The sequence below is a fragment of the Nicotiana attenuata genome, unplaced genomic scaffold, assembly GCF_001879085.1.
Source record: "Nicotiana attenuata strain UT unplaced genomic scaffold, NIATTr2, whole genome shotgun sequence".
Lineage (NCBI taxonomy): Eukaryota > Viridiplantae > Streptophyta > Magnoliopsida > Solanales > Solanaceae > Nicotiana > Nicotiana attenuata.
In genome coordinates, this window is record NW_017671457.1 from 37,553 (window position 1) to 62,578 (window position 25,026).

At 39.0% G+C, this 25,026-nt stretch overlaps 1 protein-coding gene and 1 pseudogene across 1 annotated transcript; both read right to left on the bottom strand.

Annotated features, from left to right (window-relative positions):
* Positions 1-18,705: 18,705 nt before the first annotated feature.
* LOC109208415 lies at positions 18,706-19,661 on the bottom strand (annotated as a pseudogene).
* A 3,398-nt stretch (positions 19,662-23,059) lies between these two features.
* Positions 23,060-24,220, bottom strand: LOC109208416 (cucumber peeling cupredoxin-like). Its single transcript, XM_019371525.1, has 2 exons — positions 23,864-24,220; positions 23,060-23,755 (listed from the first exon to the last, which is right to left on the bottom strand). Exons 1-2 carry the CDS (start codon positions 24,045-24,047, stop codon positions 23,274-23,276), a joined length of 666 nt encoding a protein of 221 aa, XP_019227070.1. The 5' UTR covers positions 24,048-24,220; the 3' UTR covers positions 23,060-23,273.
* Positions 24,221-25,026: the final 806 nt, after the last annotated feature.

Consider the following 25,026-nt stretch of genomic DNA (forward strand, 5'->3'; position numbering starts at 1 on the left):
TGGTGGTTTTACCCCTGGTCTCATTTAGGGGTTTGGTTTTTGGAAATGATAAGTCCCCAGACCTTTTCGGGGCATTTTGTATAAATGACAAACAGTTTACGACTAGGTTCATACTTGGTCTAAACTTCAATATTAAGAAGTTTTTGTTGAACTTAATTGTCTTGAGATTCTGTTTTGCTCATTTTTGCCTTTATACACAAGGTCTTGTTTGTTAATTCGTGGGTTTTTGTCTTACCTTTTTTGCAAAAAATGCTTTGTTAACTTCATGGATATCTGAATCAAACATGAATTTATAAAAGAGGGCCCTTTTATATTCGACACTTAATGAAGAAGACGTCTCAACTTCATAACGGTGTAAATGTACGATAAAAGAAATAGGAACACAAATGTTTCTTGAAATAACTTTGATAAAGTTTTCATTCGAACTTTGTCAAGTTTAAATAACATCTTACATGTATTTAAATAACTTCTATAACTTTTTCGTAACTGTTTTCTTTACAATAGATTTGCAAAGGAAATAAAATCCAAGGGTTTTTTTTATAACCCTTGGCTAAACATTGCCTTTAACCTAGATAGCATAAAATTGTGAAATCTATAAGGTTTTGACTGGCTTTGTGTTATTGGCTCGTAACTTTGCTCTGAACTTGATTCATTCAATGAGTAGACATTTTAGGCTTGACTTGAACTTTAGTTATTTTCAGTCTTCTTTGTCAGTCTTCTTTGCCTTCTTTATACATATATCATATGTATATTATATAGTCCCCCAAGTGTTTGAGCTTTGAAGTATAAAATCTCGAGCACTTGATTATTCCTCCCATGCGGTACTTTTCCTGAAAAGGAAAAACAAACGGGACTCGGAGGTACGATTTTAGATGAAGACTGCTCAATCCTTTTAAATTTCCATCAGAATAATTGTAACCCTAGACCGGGAATTATGTTCTTTTCGCGTGTCTTGCAGGTCGTAATTCATCATTTAGTACGGGTTAGATTTTTGCCTATCATCTAAAATCGTTAGTAAAATTTAAATAATTCAAAAAATAAAAATAATTAATAGGGATACCTACCCGTGGGTATTTCTTTCCTTTAGAAATAATATCTCTTCAAATGAACAGCATTCCAATTAAAGGGGAGAATCTTGCCATCCAGTGTCTCAAGCTCATATGCTCCTTTTCCTGCGATTCCATGAATCTTATAAGGTCCTTCCCAAGTTGGACTTAACTTTCCTGCATTAACTGCCTTCGTGGATTGGAAAACTTTCTTAAGTGTGAAATTCCCAATCTTAAAATATCTGAGACGAGCCTTCCGGTTATAATATCGTTCCATAACTTGTTTTTGTGCTGCCATCCTTATTAACGCAGCTTCCCTCTTTTCTTCAAGTAAATCCAGGTTTACTCGCATCTCTTCTTTATTTGATTCCTCGGTAGCTTGTGTATATCTCGTGCTTGGTTCCCCTATCTCAACTGGAATTAAAGCTTCAGCTCCGTATACAAGTAAGAATGGTGTTTCTCCCGTACTTGTTTTTGTGGTTGTTCGATAAGCCCATAAGACCCCAGGTAGCACTTCTGGCCATTTGCCTTTAGAGTCTTCCAACCTTTTCTTCAAGTTATTGATAATGACTTTATTTGTTGATTCAACTTGCCCATTACCCACCGGATGGTAAGGCGTTGAAGTTATCCTTTTAATTTGCCAACTTTGAAAGAATTCTGTGATTTGCGTGCCTATAAATTGCGGGCCATTATCACATACGATTTCCTTTGGTACCCTAAATCGGCATATGATGTTTGCCAAATGAAATCTCTAACCTCTTTTTCTCGTACCTGTTTAAAAGCTCCTGCTTCTACCCACTTAGTAAAGTAATCAGTAAGTACGAGCAAAAATCTTACCTTGCCTTTGGCTTACGATAGTGGACCCACGATATCCATCCCTGATGACTTATATGAGTCCACCAAACTATAGAGTACCTTGTCCTCTATGAGACTGATACGTAGAATGCAGTAACGACTGAATGTAAAGAAGGCCAGAGATTTTCTACGTGGAAAAATCCCACACAAGGGGTCAAAAAACCACGACCTACACCTGTAGGCTTTAAACTCAACTAACTTGTAATCTACCGATTACAAGCCACTTTGCAAACACCCTTTTGCAAAGACATCAAACTAACTTGTGATGAACCACCACAAGCCACTCTATAACTCTCCTTGTTATAGAGGATTTAACTTATGACTATTCCTAGTCACAATATAAACTCTAAAGTTTACGAATTTGGTTCGTTCCTAAGACAGCACTTCTAAGAAAGCAAACTAGGAATTACAATGTAGAACAATTAACTAGATTACAACTCAACTATGGACGTACATAAGACTTGGTTAGAAACTGATCCTTAGTGGAGTTGTCTTCTTGTTCTTGACACACCAGTGACTTCAATGCTAGATGAACTTTGTTATGCTTGAGAGAATATCACTGAATGCACGAGGAATAGTGTGTCTTGCACCAGGTTGTTTTATCACAAAAGATGGCACAATGGATAGTGATGTCAACTCAAGATGTATACTTCTTTCCAATCAGAAGTGACTGTTGTACAATCTGCACAGCCACTTCTGGGCAGTTGCATTTTAGCTGGATAGTGGGCTTTGTACTTCCTGTCAGGACACACAACAGACCGGGTCCTAGTTGTGTTCCTCTTCTGTAACAGTTGCCAGATGGTCACTTTCTTCTGTCACGTTCCAGTTGTGTACTTGACTTGTACTTTTTGTCAGAGAACCCTAAGACAGTAGGTCCCTGTTGTGTTCCTCTTAATCTTGATTGCGTACAGTCATTGACTTGCTTGTGTCAGAGAACTCTAAAGGACCAGATCATCAGGTCCCTGTTGTGTTCCTCCCTTTGCTGATTTTCAAGCTTCGATTAGTTCACATGAAATGTATGTCCTGTGTGCCAGGTGCTCTATCTGGTTCTTCATGACAAGTTTGTTAGATCATCAAAACATAAAATACTGAAAACCCATCAATTTCCCCCCTTTTTATGATGACAAACTTAGGCATGGATAGTATTTGTTTAGAGCAGAAATAACCACATGAGATGCCAGAAGTTCCCCCTTAATCTAAGATATCCATCATTCTCACACGTAAGTTCCCCCTTAATCTAAGATCTCCCTCATTCTCACACTTCTTCTTTTCCCCCTTTTGGCATCATTAAAAATGACAGGAATTAAAAAGAGCACCAGCAGGTAAGAAGTATAAAGAAGTCTAACACAGCTAGTTCATGCCACATATGTGCACACAACATGACAGAAAAGAGAAGCCAGAGGAACACAGGGTTGTACAAGCAACGAGAAGGAAGCTGTTTCATTAATGTTTACATTGGACTGAGTAATTTAGGAGCAGTAATGGTTAAGTACAACATGTCATCACAACAAAACATGCAAACAAAAGTAAAACAGCAGCCGCAGGAGGTTGGAGCAAAAATAGCTTGACACAGGGAGGATCATAGGGGATACTAAAGGAAGGAGGCTTGGAAGAAGAGACAGCCACGGTTTTGAGAACCAGGTCCAGTCTAGCATTTGCGGACAATTTTTCTTCAAGTAATTGAGCCCGAAGTCTCTCATTTTCCTTTGTAAGTCGTGTAATCTCCTCATGTACAAAATCAGGTCCTTTAACTGCTTGAGTGAGCTGAGTTTTTAGTATGGAATTTTGAGCCCTCAGCCTTCTTATTTCCTCAGAGGCTACATTTTGAGCGTTGATCAGCTGAGAGATGGTCGAGATGCTTCCACCAACCTTTTCAATACATTCACATTCTTCTAGAGTGGTCTTAGAGAAGGTTTTCTTGCATGTTCCCACTCTGGGATTCCCCAATGGAACCTTATAGAATCTGAACACCTGAGTGAGGAGAAAGCCATAAGGTAACCCATGATTTCCACCCTTGAAATTTGCCACCTTCTGCATATGGTCTATCATGATTGCAGGCATATTGATTGGGACAAACTTATCGAGCGCTTCCATTAGGACCATGTCCGATCTTGTAGTAATAGAGCGCCTCTCAGAGCGGGGTAAGAGCACTTTATTAACCAGTTCAAAGAGAAGCTGGTACTAGGAAGCAAAACCTTCTTATACACCTATTCCCCCTGTTGAATACCTTGTTCTTTCAGGATGGCTCTCCGAAAGTTTACTCCACAGACACCCTTAACTGAGAACATACCTTCACACGGAATTCTGAGAATCTTTCCCAACATCGAAGCGTCGAGTACAATGTCTACTCCATTTACAAGCGCACAAATGTGATCCCCCTCAACAGTGAAGAGAGATGCGTAAAAAGTTTGTACTGCATCTTCGTACACCAAAGGCATTCTCTCTTCAAACAAGTGTTCCCATTGTTGAAATTCCACAATCTCCAAAATTTGTCTCATGCCTGTCATCTCCGAAATTGCTGGATCACATGTACGACCCCACAACACTTTCTGAGTTCTTAATCTCTGTTGCCAAAGACCACCATCACGGGTCATAGACTTTATGTACCAGGTTCCTNTTACGAATTTTGGTTTGTTCCTAAGACAAAGCTTCTAAGAAAGCAAACTAGGAAATATAATGAAGAGCAAAACAACAAGATTACAACTCAACTATGGATGTACATGAACTCATTAAGAAACTGATCCTTAGTGGAGTTGTCTTCTTGTTCTTGACACACCAGTGACTTCAATGCTAGATGAACTTTGTTATGCTTGAGAGAATATCACTGAATGCACAAAGAGTAGTGTGTCTTGCACCCGGTTATTTTATCACAAAAGATGGCACAATAGATAGTGATGTCAACTCAAGGTGTATACTTCTTCCCAGTGAGAAGTGACTGCTATACTGTCTGCACAGCCACTTCTGGGCAGTTGCGTTCCAGCTGGATAGTGGGCTTTGTACTTCCTGTCAGGACACACCAACAGACCGGGTCCTAGTTGTGTTCCTCTTCTGTAACAGTTTCCAGATGGTCTCTTTCTTCTGTCACGTTCCAGCTGTGTACTTGACTTGTACTTTTTGTTAGAGAACCCTAAGACAGCAGGTCCCTGTTGTTTTCCTCTTTATTTTGATTGCGTACAGTCATTGACTTGCTTGTGTCGGAGAACCTTAAAAGACCAGATCATCAGGTCCCTGTTGTGTTCCTCCTTTTGCTGATTTTTAGGCTTCGATTAGTTCACATGAAATGTATGTCCTGTGCACCAGGTGCTCTATCTTGTTCTTCATGACAAGTCTGTTAGATCATCAAAACATAAAATATTGAAAACCCATCGATTTCCCCCTTTTTGATGATGACAAACTTAGGCATGGACAGTATTTGTTTAGAGCAGAAATAACCAGATGAGATGCCTGAAGTTCCCCCTTAATCTAAGATCTCCCTCATTTTCCCTCTTAATCTAAGATCTCCCTCATTCTCACACGTAAGTTCCCCCTTACTCTAGGATCTCCCTCATTGTCACACTCTTCTTTTCCCCCTTTTGGCATCATTAAAAAGGGCAGGAATTAAAAAGAGCTCCAGCAGGTAATAAGCATAAAGAAGTCTAACACAGGTAGCTCATGCCACATATGTGCACACAACATAACAGAAAGAGAAGCCAAAGGAACACAATGCTGTACAAGCAACGAGAAGGAAGCTGTTTCATTAATGTTTACATTGGACTGAGTAATTTAGGAGCAGTAATGGTTAAGTACAACATGTCATCACAACAAAATATGCAAACAAACGTAAAACAACAGCCACAGGAGATTGGAGCAAAAATAGGTTGACACAAGGAGGATCCTAGGGGATACTAAAGGACGGAGGCTTGGAGGAAGAGACGATAATGGTTTTGAGAACCAGGCCCAGTCTAGCATTTGCGGACAGCTGTTTTTCAAGTAATTGAGCGCTAAGTCTCTCATTTTCCTTTGTCAGTCGGTGTAATCTCCTCATGTACAGAATCAGGTTCTTTAACTGCTTGACTGAGCTGAGTTTCTAGTATAGCATTTCGAGCCCTCGGCCTTCTTATTTCCTCAGAAGCTACATTTTGAGCCAGCTGAGAAATGGTCGAGATGCTTCCACCAACCTTTTTAATACATTCACATTCTTCCAGAGTAGTCTTAAAGAAGGTTTTCTTGCGTGTGCCCACTCTGGGATTCTCCAAGGGGACCTTATAGAATCTGAACACCTGAGTGAGGAGAAAGCCATAAGGTAACCCATGATTTCCACCCTTGAAATTTGCCACCTTCTGCATATGGTCTATCATGATTGCAGGCAGATTTATTGGGATAAACTCATCGAGTGCTTCCATTAGGACCATGTCCGATCTTGTAGCAATAGAGCGCCTCTCAGAGCGGGGTAAGAGCACTTTATTGACCAGTTCAAAGAGAAGCTGGTACTCAGGAAGCAAAACCTTCTTATGCACCTGTTCCCCCGTTGAATACCTTGTTCTTTTATGATGGATCTCCGAAAGTTTACTCCACAGACACCCTTAACTGAGAACATACCTTCACACGGAATTCTGAGAATCTTTCCCAACATCGAAGCGTCGAGTACAATGTCTACTCCATTTACAAGCGCACAAATGTGATCCCCCTCAACAGTGAAGAGAGATGCGTAAAAAGTTTGTACTGCATCTTCGTACACCAAAGGCATTCTCTCTTCAAACAAGTGTTCCCATTGTTGAAATTCCACAATCTCCAAAATTTGTCTCATGCCTGTCATCTCCGAAATTGCTGGATCACATGTACGACCCCACAACACTTTCTGAGTTCTTAATCTCTGTTGCCAAAGACCACCATCACGGGTCATAGACTTTATTGTACCAGGTTCCTTAATAATTTCCTCTTTTTGTTTGCTAGACCCTTCGGCAGACTTTCCTTTCCAGCTTGCCATCCCTACAGTATTGTCCTCAAACACGACCAGCTCAGTTAGACTCCGCTTAGACTTGCTACTGTACTTTACAGATGACCCTTTCTGTTTCTCAACAGTTTCATTGATGGCCTTTTGCATAGACTGATTGTCATAGGTTGTTGTACTGAGGAACCAGGTTCCTTGGAAGCATCTTGGTCTATTTGGTTTACTGACACTCTCTTGATGAAGTCCTTCGGATTCATTTTCCTCTTTCTCCTTGTCTTGACACTCCTCTTACTTTTCTGAAATGAGGACTCAGAACTCTCTTGATGTAGTGACCTGATAGTGAGTGATTTGGAGGAGGACTCTAAGAGCTTGGAGTGAACAGGAGGTGCAGGAGTGAGTTTGCATGGAAGAGAATCAGGTTCATCAGAAAGCTTTTCTAGGAATATCTCATGAGCCAGGGACTCGAGGAGTGTTGTGGTACTTACATCTCCTAGGAATGGAATTTCTTCCCCCTAGTACTCAGACGAGAGATATGCTCCTTCATTTATCAGACTCTCAGCAGCTATAGCCATGATTTTATGAGTTGCTTCCTTTTCTGGTGACACCTTGAGAGTCACTGAGTCCAACATAGAGGTGTTCAGATACTGGTCAGGATCATCCTCAGGGGCTTCTGACACTTGAGGAGTAAAACCTCCTGTGTGATCTTTGATGAGATTGTGGGATTGGCTAGACATAGGATTCTCATAATAATGGTAAACAGGGTTTATTAGAAATGGAAAAACCGTAGGTGTGGAGGAGGAACAGGAGTTAGTAAGGTGGTAGAGGGTGTGAAATAATGACGCTCTGGGGATGATTTCAAGGATAATGATGAAGTGGGGCCAGCATCAATGGTGGGAGAATGAGACGCTTGTTCGATCGCCATTAGATGAATACTTGGTAGACGGGTAGAGAGAGAGAGAGATGAAGAGAAGATCCCAGCTATACAGAGTAGATGAAGTTTCACGACTTGCCTTGAGAGAGAAAGAAGGCTTTATTGGAAGAAGGGCTAATGATGAGTGGAGAGCGAAACAGGTTCTGAATAGTTCTGAAGAGCGGCGGTAGGTTTGTGGGAAAGTGTTACCGTGCTGAGGGGATGAAAGGATTTGAAAGACAAGACATGACATGCAGACGCTGAAAAGTCATATGATGTGGCATTTGAATTAATTTTTGTTAAACATATTTTTTTTTGTTTTAGGAGGGCATGCAGAATAAGCACATTACTACTAACCTGAGATACAAGAATCTGATGCCAGAGCAGTCTTTTGAACAAAGTTTTAGCAGCTCCCCTCTCGCAGTTCATAGCCATACCTTTAGCTTCTATGATCGTCATGCGTGTTTACCTACAACGGTATTGATGTGAGTTAGGCTTGGTCAGAAAACACTTTAGCTACCTTTACCTGATGGTATCTTACACAACCAGCAGATGGAAGATCAGGTTCTTCATTAGATTCTTGTGACCCCATCTTCACCTTGATTTATCCGGAATATTCTCTTCTTGAGGCTTTGATGCAGATATCTGGAGATTGGTCTTCTGTTCTGCAATGCTTTCCACCGATCAATCCTTTTTTCATATTGACCCTCAGAGGATGATCTCACCCTTCAATGTGTTTAAAATTTCTCTCCAGTTGTTGATGAGGTCATTTCGTTTTGCTTCCTTGTCTCCCAGAAGATAAGGCATGAATCATGACAGGTGCACCAGGTTCTGTGTGAGACGTGGTGGAGGAAGTTGAATTGTCTTTTGCCAGTTTCCTTCATCTTGCTCACTTTATCATCCTCCCTATTTGAAGCCTCAAATACTTCCCAGAGACAGGATTGGTTCATCATATTGAACATCATCGTTTCTTTCTTGGCAAGGAAAAGTGTCTTGTTGAATACCCCATGAGCATCTCCTGCCATTTAGTGCCTCCTTTGTTGGGGACATTTTGACCTTGTTTTGTGGGTTGTTTCCCAGAAGGATTTCTTCACTCGTCTATTTGCATTGTGCTTCCTAAGCTGATCCTTCCTGTTGTCAGGAGCAAGGCATTTTCTTCCAATTGGCGGTTCCTGGCGAGTTTTGATTTAGGAAGGACCTGGTTCGACACCTATTCTCAAGAGAGAGCAGTGTTCATTCCTTTTGCCCAGAAATTTGGTGATTCCATAGGCGATGTGCACTATCCATGCATCATTTTCCAGTTCCGTCTTTTCCTACTCAAGTGCCAAGGGAACCTCTCTGCCTTTTCATTCACTGAGAATGTACCCTTTACTTTCTTCTCAAGGATACATTCCCTTCCTGCAGGGCTTTCAGTGAGAAGCATTTCATGATGTTTCCAACTGTGTGCTTTAGGCATTCACTGTCCATAGTCGATCGCAGTCTGCTTCCTCTCACTGCTCCCTGCACATGCACATCAAGGGTTAGATTTAGGAACCCAAACTAGTTTGGGTCCCTTGTTACTAAAAAAAGGATGAATGAGGGATTTCCTAGTCCACGCAGGCAGCATCCGCTTTTTGCAAGTGGTACCTGGTCCTTTGCTAGTAGTCACTCTATCAGTGAACGCTTTGTTCTTCTGAGCAGACTGAACCCTGGCCTGACAATTTTCTTTAAAATGCCCATTGTTTCCGCAGTGGGTACATAGCCAGTTATCAGGTACAGTGACATACTTGCTGTGTGGGTTGTAGGGAGTTTTCTCCCTTTGGAACCCGATGCCCTGCTTGTTTCCACTATTGTTGAGATACATGGTAGTAACAGCATCTGAGGACCAGGTCCACTTCAAGGATTTCTCAAGATCATTTCTTACTTTCTCCAACTCAGCTTGGAGTTGCTGATTCCTCTCGAGTTCACTGCAAAGACTGGTTTTTACAACATTTAACTCTTTTTCAAGCATGATGTACGCCTCACTGGCTACTTCCTTCCCTTTTCCAAGACTTACATTCCTATGTTCTCTATTGAGTCCCTCAATGGTTTCCTCTAGATCAGCGCATATTGCTAACAGGTCATCCCTTTCCTCTTCAGTAGATGCAACTTTTTCTTCTAAGGTGTGTTTCTCATTGTTAAGGCCTTCTATTGTTTCTTTTAGATCAACAACTACTACAATCAGGTCGTCTCTCTCATTTTCCACACTGGTTATTCTTTCATTCAAGGCCTCCTTTTCTATTTCAAGATTAGCTATGGTCTCATCTCGGTCTACTACACAGACCACTAGATCATCTCTAGATTGCTCTGCCTCTCCTAGTTCTATTGTGAGGGTCTCCTTATCGTTTATAAGGCTATAATAGGCATCAATTAAGACATTTGATAAAGACCTTAGCTTCTTGGAAGAATAGGATTTCAGATTTCTCTGAACATCCCGGAAGCTTACCTCATCGTCTTCATCATCATCATCTGACTGAGCCATCAGCGCGAACAGTGAGTCGTACTTCATTGCTTCAGTTTCCACTGCCATCAAGGAACTGTTTTCTGCAACTGATTCCTTTTCGGATTCACTTGAGGAATCTCCCCAAGCAGCAAGAGCCTGCTTAACGATATTGTCAGCAGCACTTTTTCGATTGAATCTTTTCTTTGGAACCAGGTTCGTTTTTCCTGCTTTGTCAGGATTTTGCTTGTACTGCTCCTGTTTCACGAGTGGGCAGACTTTGATGAAATGCCCTGAATTTGCACATCAGTGACAGAGATCGTTGTTCCTTGTTTTACTTGAACTGCCCCACTTTGGTATGCCACCATTACTTCGAACCATTTTTTGAAATCTCTTAGTAAGATAGGCCATGTCACTATCTTCATCACTTGAATCGCTCCTTTCAGCTTTAAGCACCAGGTTCTTTTCCTTCTTAGGCTCTCTTCTTTCACTATCTTCCTTTCTTTTCATCTCGTAAGTTTTCAGATTACCAATCAACTCATCCATGGTCAGAGTCTGTAGATCTTTAGCTTCCGTGATGGCATTTACCTTACATTCCCAAGACCCAGGTAGGACGCTGAGGATTTTCCTTACGAGCTTATTTCTGGGAATGACATCTCCAAGTGAATGAAGCTCATTTATGATGGATGTGAATCTAGTGTGCATATCTTGTATAGATTCATCATCCTACATCCTAAAGAGCTCATATTCTATGGTGAGCATGTCAATCTTGGATTGTTTGACCTGAGTGGTTCCTTCATGAGCGGTTTGCAACGCCTCCCATATTTCTTTGGCAGTTTCACAAGCTGAGACTCTGTTGTACTCATCAGGTCCTATGCCACACATCAAGATTTTCTTGGCACGGTAGTTCTTTTCTACAGCTTTTCTGTCAATGTCGTTGTACTCTCTTCTTCCTTCCGGCACCATTTGCCCTGTTTCTTCAATCTTCTTCATGGGAACATGTGGAACATCACATATAATGTCCCACAACTCTGAATCTTCTGCCATAATAAAATCATGCATCCTGGTCTTCCACCAACCGTAGTATTGACCATTGAATCTGGGAGGTCTATAGGTTGATTGTCCTTCTTCAAAGTTTGGTGGAGCAGCCATTTGAGGATCCTTTCTAGGTGCTAGCCTGATAGGAAAAACCTGCTCTGATACCAATTGATAACTTATATGAGTCCACCAAACTATAGAGTACATGGTCCTCTATGAGACTGATACATAGAATGTAGTAACAACTAAATGTAAAGAAGGCCCGAGATGTTCTACGTGGAAAAATCCCACACAAGGGGATCAAAAAACCACAACCTACACCTGTAGGCTTTAAACTCAACTAACTTGTAATCTACCTATTACAAGACACTTTGCAAACACCCTTTTGTAAAGACTTCAAACTAACTTGTGATGCACCACCACAAGCCACTCTATAACTCTACTAGTTACAGAGGATTTAACTTATGACTATTCCTAGTCACAACATAAACTCTAAAGTTTATGAATTTGGTTTGTTCCTAAGACAGCGCTTCTATGAAAGAAAACTAGGAATTACAATGTAGAACAATTAACAAGATTACAACTCAACTATGGACGTACATAAGACTCGGTTAGAAACTGATCCTTAGTGGAGTTGTCTTCTTGTTCTTGACATACCGGTGACTTCAATGCTAGATGAACTTTGTTATGCTTGAGAGAATATCACTGAATGCACGAGGAATAGTGGGGGCGGAGTGGAAGAAGGGGGGATTCTCGAACGCGGAAAGGATCCGGTTTCATCTTCTAGATTAGGCACTGAAACTGATCATTTTTTTATTCCTTCAAATTTTTTATTCTTGCACCAAGTTGTTTTATCACAAAAGATGGCACAATGGATAGTGATGTCAACTCAAGGTGTATACTTCTTTCCAATCAGAACTGACTGTTATACAATCTGCACAGCCACTTCTGGGTAGTTGCGTTCTAGCTGGATAGTGGGCTTTGTATTTCCTGTCAGGACACACCAACAGACCGGGTCCTAGTTGTGTTCCTCTTCTGTAACAGTTGCCAGATGGTCACTTTCTTTTGTCACGTTCCAGCTGTGTACTTGACTTGTACTTTTTGTTAGAGAACCCTAAGACAGCAGGTCCCTGTTGTGTTCCTCTTTATCTTGATTGCATACAGTCATTGACTTGCTTGTGTTAGAGAACCCTAAAGGACCAGATCATCAGGTCCCTATTGTGTTCCTCCCTTTGCTGATTTTCAGGCTTCGATTAGTTCACATGAAATGTATGTCCTGTGCGCCAGGTGCTCTATCTGGTTCTTCATGACAAGTTTGTTAGATCATCAAACATAAAATACTGAAAACCCATCAATCCCCCATTTCATAAAGGGCCATGGTGTAATGACTGGGTGTAATAATTCAGCAGGTCTATGCATGTTGTTATCGTATCTTTGGCACTTGTCACATTTAGCCACAAAATTTTCCGCGTCTTCTTCCATTTTTGGCCAATAATAACCGGCTCTAATCATGGTTTTTATTAGAGATCTTCCTCCTGCGTGATTTCCACAATGTCCCTAGTGTATTTCTCTCATTACATATTCTGTTTGAGAAGGCCCGAGGCATCTTGCTAGAGGACCACCGAACATTTTACGATAAAGATTGCCTTGTTTTAAACAATATCGAGCAGCTTTTTTGCGAAGCACTTGAGCCTTCTTCTTATCTTCAGGCAATATTCCATACTGCAAAAAAGTGACAATCTCGTTCCTCCAATCCCAAGTTAAATTATTGGAATTTACCTCATTTTTGTCTTGCTCAAGTACTGAATGAAATAAATGAATTACGGAAGCATTTTCATCATTTGTTACTTTTGCAGGAGATGCAAGATTAGCTAGGGCGTCTGCCTCGACATTCTCCTCCCTTGGTACCTGCACGACCTTCCAGGTTTGAAATTGCCTAACCAGATCACGTGCCTTTTCCAGGTAGTGCTGCATTCTTGCCTCTCTGGCTGTGTAAGTCCCCAGCATTTGATTAACTACCAGCTGTGAATCGCTTTTGATTACGACCTGTTCTATGCCAAGCTCGCGTGCTAGTTCTAAACTTGCAGCTTCATATTCTGCCTCATTGTTAGTAATAGGGTGACATTTTATAGCTTGTCGTATGGTTTCTCCCGTAGGTGGTACCAAAACAATACCTAGACCTGCCCCTTTTACATTTGAAGAACCATCAGTAAACAGAGTCCAAGTTCCTGGATTAGACCCATTGAATACCTGTAGTTCTTTTTCTGCTTCTAGTTGCATCTTTTGGCTAAAATCTGCCACAAAATCTGCTAACACCTGCAACTTTATTGTTGTTCTAGGTTGATATGTAATGTCATATTCACTTAGTTCTATGGCCCACTTTGTTAATCTACCTGATAGCTCTTGTTTATGTAGTATATTACGTAGGGGGTAAGCAGTTACTACAGAGATGGGATGACATTGAAAATAAGGTCTTAATTTCCTAGATGCCATGATTAATGCAAGTGCAAGTTTTTCTAGATGAGGATATCGAGTCTCAGCATCTAATAATGACTTGCTAACATAATAAATTGGAGATTGTTTACCTTGGTCTTCATGAACTAAAACAACACTTACCGCTACTTCTGAAACAGCAAGGTAGATGAGTAGTCTCTCCCCGTCTTTTGGCTTCGCGAGCAACGGTGGATTTGGCAAGTATATTTTCAAATTTTTAAGCGCTTGCTGACATTCCTCAGACCATTCGAACTGATCCTGCTTTTTTAGAGCTGAAAAGAACCTGAAGCATTTTTCTGATGATTTGGAAATAAATCTTCCCAAGGCTGCTATTCTCCCCGTCAGTCTCTGTACTTCTTTTTTACTTGTAAGTATATCGGAATTTCCTCAATAGCTTTAATCTGCGCGGGATTTACTTCAATGCCACGGTTAGAAACAAGAAATCCCAAGAACTTACCTGACGAAACTCCAAATGCACATTTTTCGGGGTTTAGCTTCATGTTAAATTTACGGAGTATCTGAAATATATCAGACAAGTGCTGGATATGACCCCCTACTTGTTGTGACTTGACCAGCATATCATCTATGTAAACTTCCATGGTTTTCCCTAAATGTTCTTGAAACATTTTAGTCACCAATCTTTGGTATGTGGCTCCAGCGTTCTTGAGACCAAATGGCATTACTTTGTAACAGTAAGTCCCCCTGTCTGTTATAAATGAAGTTTTTTCTTCATCTATGGGATCCATTTTGATTTGATTATACCCTGAATATGCATCTAAAAAACTTAACAATTCATGTCCTGCAGTGGCATCAATTAGTTGATCTATATGTGGTAATGGAAAAGAATCTTTAGGACAAGCTTTGTTTAGGTCAGTATAATCTACACAAACTCGCCACTTACCATTCTTTTTAGGTACCACTACAGTATTAGCTAACCAATTCGGATATTTTACCTCGCGGATGGACCCAATTTTTAAAAGCTTTTGTACCTCATCTTGAATCACCTGATTTTTGAAAGATCCTTGCTTTCTTTTCTTTTGTTTGACAGGTGGATATGATGGATCTTCATTTAACTTGTGGGTCATCACTTCCGGAGGTATCCCTGTCATATCAGAATGGGACCAGGCAAAACAATCCACGTTAGCTTTCAAAAATTCAGTCAACTTACCTTTCATTTCCTGGCTGAGGTTAGCCCCAAGGTAGACTTTCCTTTCAGGCTAGGATGCAAATAGTACTACGGCTTCCAATTCTTCAATCGTTGTTTTGATGTTTTCGTTTTCCTCTGGCTCTTGGATGGTATCGGGCCTTGAGTCTACATCTGTTTTCCCGTGTTCAGTTGAGATTTGTGTTGCATCATCCTCAACTGAATTCTGTAATTGCTATTTTTCATCATTTTTTGCGCTTGAATCTGCTACGGAATTGATGCTCCTAGACGCTTGCTGGTCACCGCGGATTTGTCGTATTCCCCATTGTGAAGGGAATTTAATAACTTGGTGCAGGGTAGATGGCACAACATCCATTTCGTGAATCCATGGTCTTCCGAGAATCATATTGTAAGCCATGTCCATCTCTACCACCTGAAATTTCGTATCCTTGACAACTCCTTCTACGAATGTGGTGAGTATTATCTCCCCTTTTGTTACAACACTTGAGTTGTCAAAACCAGATAAGGTGTGCGCCTTGGGTATCAGCTTATCTTCAGCTTGCATTTCGTTTACCACTCTTAAAAGAATGATATTCACAGAGCTACCTGGATCAATCAAAACTCGTTTCACATTAGTGTCATGTACAAGTAAAGATATTACCAGTGCGTCATTGTGTGGGGTTAGTACGCCATCTGCATCTGCATCATCAAATGTAATACTTTCTTCTTCCAAAACACGTCGAACTCGCTTCCCATATGTGACTGTAATTTTTGAAACTTTCTTGGCTGCTGTTACTCCATTGATTTCTTCTCCCCCACTTATGACATTAACAGTCCTTTTTGGTGAAGGGGGTTTTGGTGGCTCCTGTCTGTTTTTCATATATGCCTGCTTTCCTTTTTCACTAAATAATTCAGTTAGATACCCTTGCTTCAATAAATGTTCAACTTCACCCTGCAGCAATCTACAATACGCCGTTTTGTGACCGTGATCATGGTGAAACTCGCACCAATAATCAGGATTTTGCCTGTTTGGATTTGATCTCATTTCTTTTGGCCAACGTACCTTGTCGCCCATCCTCCTCAAAACAGCCACCAATTCGGACGTGCTTACATTAAAACTGTAACAGCCGATCTTCGCCTTAGAGCTTCTGTCATCACCACGCATTTCTCGTGTGTTTCATTCTTTCCTGAACCTTGATGATAAACCCGACTCCATATCTCTTGATCTATGATCGTACCTGAAGTTATCCTATTTTGATCGTGAGTCTCTTACTGCCGGTCCCATGTAAGGTTCGTACCTGTTTTTACCGGACCATTTTTCAGTTTCAACCCGCCTTGAACTTATCTTTCATCCCTTTGAGATTGAATGATGGTATCCTCTTCTATCCGCAGCTTCGTGCTGTATCTGTTATAAACATCATTCCAAGTCGTAGCTGGAAATTCACGTAGGCTTTCCTTGAGTCTCCTCGTCGCTTCTGAACTCTTTTCGTTTAGATTGCTAGCGAATGCCATCGCTTCCCAGTTATCAGGTACACATGGCAACATCATCCTTTCACGCTGGAACCTGTCTACGAATTCCCTGAGCAGCTCCGTATCTCCTTGCTTTATTTTAAAGATGTCCTCCATCTTTTCTCAACTTTTTGAGCTCCCGAGTGTGCTTTGATGAATGAATCTGCAAGTTCAGCAAAAGAATCTATAGAATTTTCAGGTAAAAGAGAGTGTCATGTTAATGCTCCCTTAGTGAGTGTTTCTCCGAACTTTTTGACCAAAACTAATTCAATTTCCTACTTGGTCAAGTCGTTGCCTTTTACACCGGTTGTGAAAGCAGTTACGTGATCTCGTGGATCGGTGGTACCATCGTATTTTGGGATATCGGGCATCTTAAATTTCTTCAGAATTGGTAAAGGAGTAGCACTTGGCTTCCAAGGTTGTTGTGAGTATTTGTCCATATCTATCCCTTTGATTACCGGCGGTACTCCAGGTATTTGCTCTATGCGATCGCTTTGTTCCTTGAGCTGTTTCTGCAAAGTTTACTAAATTTTATAAATCAGAATTAATTGGGTTACCCGACCCTCCATCACAAGATTCACTAGGAGTTCCCCCGTTGCCTGAGTTAACGAGTCCTTAGCGAGGATTTTCTAAGGTGTTGTTGTTTGGAGTTGATGTTGGTGGCACAACTGGTAGTTGGTTAGCGAAAGACTCAAGAGCTTTGCTGACCTGTTGAGCGATTAACTTTTGCAAAGCTTCGTTGATAGCCTCATCATTTTCCAATTGATCATTTGCATTTGATTGAGATCCATCAGGAGTTCCTTCTCGAGATTGTCGAGGAGAACTTTGTGGGGAAGGGATTGGGGTTCCATCACCTTGCAGATTCTCCTGGAGTTGACAGTCTCTTTGATTGTTGTCATTGACATTTGACATGATTGATTTGACAAAAAGGTTAATTTAGGAAGGAATAGATTATCAGATTCCCGGTAAAGGAACCAATTTGTTTAACCAAAAATTGGGATTTCGGTCAAAGCTTTATTTTAGAAGAACTCGGGTTACTGATAATCAAGTAAAAATAAGAATAATTGATGTAAATAATAGCTGAATAAAAAGCAAAGTAAATCAGTATATTTCAATAGTATTTTGTGTCTTTACAAAAATTCATTCCTCTCCTTTTATAGTTATTTCTAAGTAATACGTTTTTCTCCTCTCATAATGGAGTTTTTATGGACAATCAATGGCATTTAATGTAACGTTATAATTGGTAATCGTAACTGATTTAGTACAGATTCTGTAACGTTTTCTGTAATTAATGCCTATTAATTTCCAATAATACGTATTTATACCCTTTTTGCTATTTAGGTTCATTCTTGTGATGCCTCTTCAGAATATCAAGAGGTTCGAGCACCTATCCCTTTTAGCTTTCTTGGATTTTTGCCCATGCCTGCTAAAGCTCGTGCCTCTTCATCTACTCTTCGCCAGTTGGCATTCCTTTATCAATCCACGTGTCACGACATGTCACCCCATAATTAATTCGATATATTAATTTAATTTTTTCCAATACACCTTTGTAACTATGAATTGTATTTTTGTAACTATTAATTGCAGGTGTAGAATGCCGAATTTTCCATAGTCATGAGTTTACATTGTATTTTTCAATCTAGGGTTCTTTTGCTTGTTATGGTATCTGTAAATACAATTTTGGACTAATATTTATAGCTATTATGTTCACATATTTTTCGGACTATGTTGTATGTACTGATGTGAGCATATTTTTTAGTAGGTTTGCTTGAATTAAAAAGGGGTGGGATGATTCTGATTATTGAATACACTCGTTAATCTGATGATTTCTCATTTTTCTTTGATGAAACAAGCTATTTGTTCTCATACTAGGTGAATCCTAAATATCTTAAACATGACTAGATGATATGATTGTGTAAAATAGAAAATTTATGAAAGAAGAGTCCTAGTATTTCTTTTTGACTTTCTGAGCTATTGTCTCCTACTAGATATCTAAAGAGTAAGAAACATGAGAAGTGAAAATCTGTGAAGAGAAAGGAGAAGCAAACAACGGACGACCACTGAATGTTACCATGAATTTAGATTCTAAACTAAACCACCTTAGAGGCTCTAGATTGCACTTAATTAAGGTAATTTATTGATATTGGATTTCTGGAAAATGGTAAAACTTCAACTTTAGATGCTTGGTAGAAATTATTGCAGAATTATACAGCATAGTTGTTTGTTTTAGATTATTTACCCTATACGACAGGGACATACAAAACAGAGGATGAGGCAACCAAAATAATCTATACAATGATTGCAAAAAGAGTAATACAATTATTTCATAAAATATCGCTAAAACAGTCCGTGGCTAAAACAAAACTGAATCCAATACAAGCTGGTATATAAAATTAAAAATTGGTGCATCGCAAGTTATTTTAATCGTAGTATAAACTCCAATGTATTAAAGGGGAAACTCAACAACCTCCTCAATTCGTCTAATTTAAAGAAAAATGGCCAAGGCAATCGAGGATAAACTGAGCAGGAAACTGGCGAACACGGTCGTTGAGGACGAAGGAGGTGGAGGAGCAATTCCACCAGGAACAGAACCTGAAGGTCCAGCAGCAATTGATGTAGGTGGGTTGGCTCCTGGAGTACCAGTACTGCTGGATACTGTAATGGCCAATTTCTAGCCATTTTGGCAATGCCGGCCAAAAGTGCAAATGTAATAGCGATCTCCAGCAGAGTCAAGAGTGACATTTGCTGGTCCACTCATTATAGCACTGCCAATGGCATTTTGTGAATTGCACCCATCGAACGAGGCTTTTGGTACTTGTACTACGTCATGTCGGTCTTTCTCAAAATTGAAAACTGTTAAAAAGAATTGACAAGAAAAGCTAAGTAACATGATGGGAGACTAAATTTAGCTTAATCAAAAGGTTATAGTATATCTCAAAGTAAAATAGAAATTTAGAATTAAGCATACCTAAAGTGTCACCAACCATAAAGGTTTTTCCAGCAGCCCAGTTTGTGTAAGCTGCTGCGCCACTAATTGGTATGGTCCAACCTACGTTGTCCCCGACCACATGCACCGTTTGGGCAGTCGTGAGTTGAACCAAACTTGCCAAGGCTAAAGCACCAAACAGAACCATGCGCATAATCATGTCCATGTCTCTGTTTTTTGGTTGATTTCCTCTTTAAAGAAAATTTTTGGAAGAAATCCTATCAGAATTGAGGAAGTGTTTGGTGATTGCTGGCTTGTTAGAATAGGATGAGATGCATGCCTACAGCAATATGGCTTTCTATATATAAGAGAAGGATTTTGAATTGGTCTAAACTCTTAACGTATGCATGGTGCTAGGTCTTGAATTTCAACCATAGAAAGAACGGTGGGAAATCAAATTAGGAATTTAATGCTTGTTGGACAATTGGGACATAAATAAGAAACTAATGAGCTAGAAATAAGAACCCAAAATAGAAAAGTAGAACGCGGCTAATTCAACTCCCATACACAATCAAATGAAGCAAGTCAATATATGTGGACACTTGACTTGAGCCTTTCCTATTACGATACGTGGGAGTACTATTTTTGCTATACTATTTACTAAGTTCATATTTACTAAGTTCCTCAACTATATTAAAACTTACCAACAAAAAAAAAGGGGGTAAAACTCTTTTAGACAAGAAAGAGTATTTTTGATTTATTTTCAAAGGATGGTGATAATTGACTGAGCACATTCCAAGCAATATTAAAGTCCTCCAAACGACGTTCACTAAATTGATTTTCTAAATATAGCTTCTAGAATTGTGAGACCTTCTCGTATAGCCAGACTACTTGCTGCAATGTTGGAATATCAATTTCCAAGTTTACACTCCTTACTCTTACCTGTAAGTTGTGACTAACTGAATTTTAGGCTTTTCTAACATGCTGGAACTCCTACAATTTTATAATGACAAGGGTATGAATCAACCCGAAATATTATACTACATGATAAAATTGACTCATTTCTGTAGTGCAGACAAATTTGGATCTTAATTTTCCCTTAACTCAATGCTATGATAGCGTAATAAAAGAACTACACTGAGGCAAGTAACCAGACTTTACAAGGTAGCCTTTGAATAAGTTGGTTGAAAGACATCAGGAAAAGAAAGTTGAACAGACTATTACATTAAAGTTAGACATTTTTTCCTCTAAGGGTGTGTTTGGTACTAAATTTTCCGGAAAGTATTTCTCAATTATCCAATGTTTGATTGACTTAAATATTTTGGAAAATATTTTTCTCATGAACTCATTTTCCTCCAATTGGAAGAAAATGTTTTCTCTACCAAGAGAAGGGAAAACATTTTCCAAAACTTTTTTAATCTTCTCCACCATATTCCCCATCTCACCAACACACCTCCACACCCCACCTACGCACCCCACCCCATCACCCTACCCCAACCCCAACCCACCCCTCGCCCCCATCATAAGCGTTTGCTCATAGGAACGGCCGCGAATTTGATCAATTACTCTTCGTGCTTTGTCAGCAGACATAGATATATGTTCACCTAAAGCATATACTTCTGTTTTTTTTCTTCTTTAGCATAATGTTTGCCTCCTACTACTGAATCATAAGCATCTAGATTTTTTTTTATTAATATTAACGACGAGATCTATTATCGCTTTTGCATGTCCTCTAAAATTCAATGTAGGTGCAAATTCTCCCAATTTGTGGCCTACCATACTATTTGTTACCCTAAATAAAATAATGCTCTTTTCCATTATGGATANAAAATATTATTAATATTACTTTCTTTTCATATAATAGATAGATTTTTTTTTTTTTGCATTTCAACAAATGAGTATTTTTTTTTACATGATATAAAAAAGTATTTTTTTATTTCAGCAAAAAAAGTACTTTCTTTTCATAGAACAAGTATTTTCTTTCATTTCAACAAAAAGAGTATTATCTTTTCATGATGTAAAAAAAAGTATTTTTGTTTTATTTCAATAAAATGAGTACTTTATTTTCATGTTGTAGAAAGAGTACTTTCTTTTTCAACCAAAAAAAGAATACTTTCTTTATAGTTATGGAGCATAAATTTCAATGTTGTTTTCAGAAAAAAGTAGAGCAACTCATTAGTTACTTTGGGTTTGAGTGAATCTTTAGAAGAATAATTAAATTGTTGAAGAAAATAGAGTCATGAAAACATTGGGTATTTGTTTGGGGGGAGGGGGGGAGCAAGGAAACATGGGGACTCTGGGGAAGGGGGTGAGGAGAGTAGCATAAAAAAATATTTTTCTAAAAAAAAAATTCTACTATCTAACCAAAAACTAGAAAATATTTTCTAGAAAAAGTTTTTCACTCACCAACAAACAAGAAAAAATAAGTGATAAAATCACTCATTTTCCATGAAAACTTTTTCCAGGAAAACATTTTCCATGAAAAATATTTCTAGGAAAACATTTTCTTTCGTACCAAACACACCCTAATTTCTCTGTTCCCTGTAAATTTGAGTTATGTTCTGATTGACTCGAAAACTTTTAGAGCAAATGTTCCTGCTACTAACAACTCAAAATAATATAAACCAGTTTTATTTTATATTGTCATTAATCCATGCATTAGAGCAAAATTACTCCTCATCCTTTTCCGAACCCTACATAAATGCGGGATATTTTATGCATTTGATTATCCCTTTTCTGTTCCAAACTTAATGTGATATCTTTTTAGTTACTAGCTTATTTTTTGCATTCTAACAATATATAATTTTAAATTCGTGTCTAAAGATCCAATATTGTGATATGTTCTAAGTTTAACTTTTCTGTTCCAGAGAATGCAAGTTAGTAAGGCTAGTTCATCGAGACAGAGGGAGTATTTAGTCGGGAACTAATATTGTATAGCTGTCCAGAAAATTAGTAGCAATATTGAGGTCGGTAAAATATAAAATTTCTTTAGTTTATACATGATCGTTTTGGATTTTTACAGACAATTGTTGTTTTAAAAGTAATGAAGCAACTAATATGGGGCAGAGTAAATCAGGAAGTAGGCTAAAATCTTCAAGTACCCCTGAGAACGCTACATTTATAATCTTCTTAAACCTTCTAGGATTACTATTTAGGAACCAAAACTGTGGTACAAAAAATCTTTGAACTCAACATTCATGTAATTTACTTCAAATATTTATTCGTTTCCGCATGTCTTTACATTAAACTGAACAATTTAACATTAACAGTTAAATATTTATCGCTTAACCATGATTAAGTAATACTCCCTCCGTTTCAATTTATGTGAACCTATTTCTTTTTTGGTCCGTTCCAAAAAGAACGACCTCTTTCTAAATTTGGAAACAATTTAGCTTAAATTTCCAATTCTACCCTTAATGAGAAGCTTTTATAACCACACAATTACTCTGGACTCCTTTTTGATTTGTTTAGAACCATAAATTTCAAAAAAAATCTTTATTTTTTCTTAAACTCCGTGTCCAGTCAAACAGGTTCACATAAATTGGAACGGAGGGAGTATATTATTTCTTGCATTCAATGATTTAGTACAAAATACTTGTGCAAGTAAGTTTTTACATGAGTTACCATGGTAAAAGTTATGTCAGCATGATTACATGCTTGGTAGGAATTATTTCAGAATTATACACCTTATTTTGTTTTAGATTATTTTTGCGATACTACGGGGACATATAAACAAAAGACATGCCGCGAAATAAATATCTGCACAGATTATTGCAGAAAGACGTACTTATAATTTTATTGAACTCACAAAATATCACTAAGACAATCAGCGAATGTAACAAAACTGAATTCAATACAAACGGGAAAACAAAAAAATAAAAATACATCCGTCACATGGTTTTATAGTAGTATAAACTCCAGTGCAATAAATGGGAAGCTCAACAATCTCCTCAACTTGTTCAACTTAAAGAAAAGCTGCCAAGACAATCGAGGATAGACCAAGCAGAAAACTGGCCAGCACGGTCGATGAGGATGAACTAGGAGGAGGAGTACCACCACCAGGAGCGGAACTTGAACGAGGAGGAGGAGCAACACCACCACCGCCAGGAGTGGAACTTGAAGGTCCAGCAGCAGCCGAGGTAGGTGCACAAGCTTCCGGTTGAGTGGAAGAGGAGGGTGAAGGAACGACTGGAGTGGTCTGATTGCTCGGGGCAGGTGGGTTGGCTCCAGGTGTACCGGTGCTAGAAACTGTAATAGCTAATTTCTGGCCATTTTGGCAATGTCTGCCAAAAGTGCAAATATAGTAGTGAGCACCAGCAGAGTCAAGAGTTACATTTGCTGGTCCTGCCATTATGGGATCGCCAATGGCGTTTTGGGAATTGCACCCATCGAACGAAGTTTTTTGTACTTGTAGCACGTCATGTTGGTTGGTCCCAAAATTGAAAACTGTCAATTAAAAAGAAGAAAAGTAACGTGATAAGGTACTCAATTTAGTTTAAGGCTTTAAGCTTAAGGATATCTCAAAAGCAAAATGGAATGAGAAATTAAGTGTACCTAGAGTGTCGCCAACACTGAAGGTTTTTCCAGCAGCCCAATTTGTGTAAGCTACAGCTCCATTGTTCGGCATGGTCCAACCTATGTTGTCCCCAACCACATGCACCGTTTGGGCTGTTGTGTCTTGCACCAAACTTGCGACGGCTAAAGCACCAAAGACAATCACACACAACATTTTGTCCATGTTTTTGCTTTTAGATAACTTTTTTCTTTTCGAGAGAAGATTTAATTTATTAAAAAGAGATCCTATTACAACTGAGGGAGTTGATTGCTAGTTTGGTAGAGGAGGATGAGATGCCTAGAACAATTTGGCTCTGTTTATATAAGGGAAAGGATTTTGAATTGGTCTAGACTCTTAACTTGCATGGTGCTAAGTCTAGAATTTCAACTATAGCAAAAGTGGTGGGAAATAAACGTAGGATTTAACGCTGAATGGACCCAAAAGAGAAAAGTTAGAAGGCAGGCTAATTCAACTCCCAAAATAATCAAATGAAACAAGTCAATGAACAATTGACTTGTACGTCTGCCCTTATGTATGTGGGACTTCAATATTTTGCTATACGGTTTAATTTTCGAAGTTGCATTGCAGCTAGTAGGTACGTTCCTCCGTAGTTATCTAAGAAACTATTGATTCTTCTTTCTTCAATTACCATAGACGGTTAGATGTGAAAGTAAAATACTCTACTAATTTGATGCTGCTTTCTTCAAATTTTGAAGTCCTTTTTGGTTCACCAAAATAATCAAATGAAATGACTTGTACCTCTGCCCTTATGTACGTGAGAGTCGGGACTTCACTATTTAGCTATACGGTTTAATTTACGAAGTTGCACTGAGCTAGTAGGTAATTTCCTCTGTAGTTATCTGAGAGATTATTGATTATGCTTTCTTCAAATTTTAAAGTCCTTTTTGGTTCAACAAAAACTGAGGAAAAGACAGAGAAAATCCCTTAACTATGCCTATAGGAATATTTTTGTCCCTTATCTATACTATTGAATATAAAATATTCCTTATCTTTGTAAAAGTGGACAAATATAATCTACCCCTTAACAGGGTTTGCTAAACCAACGGATATGAGCCTCTGACGTTAAAAATTAACGACCGGTTTACAATCCGATCGTTAAAGGTTCTTTAGCGACGGCATAATATTCGGTCGTTATACATGC

Excerpts from the sequence above, each read along its gene's own strand:
- LOC109208416 (XM_019371525.1), bottom strand. The coding sequence starts at position 24,047 with ATGGACAAAATGTTGTGTGTGATTGTCTTTGGTGCTTTAGCCGTCGCA. Across the intron at positions 23,756-23,863 it reads CAGTGTTGGCGACACTCTAG|TTTTCAATTTTGGGACCAAC; the intron begins GTACACTTAATT and ends TTTAATTGACAG.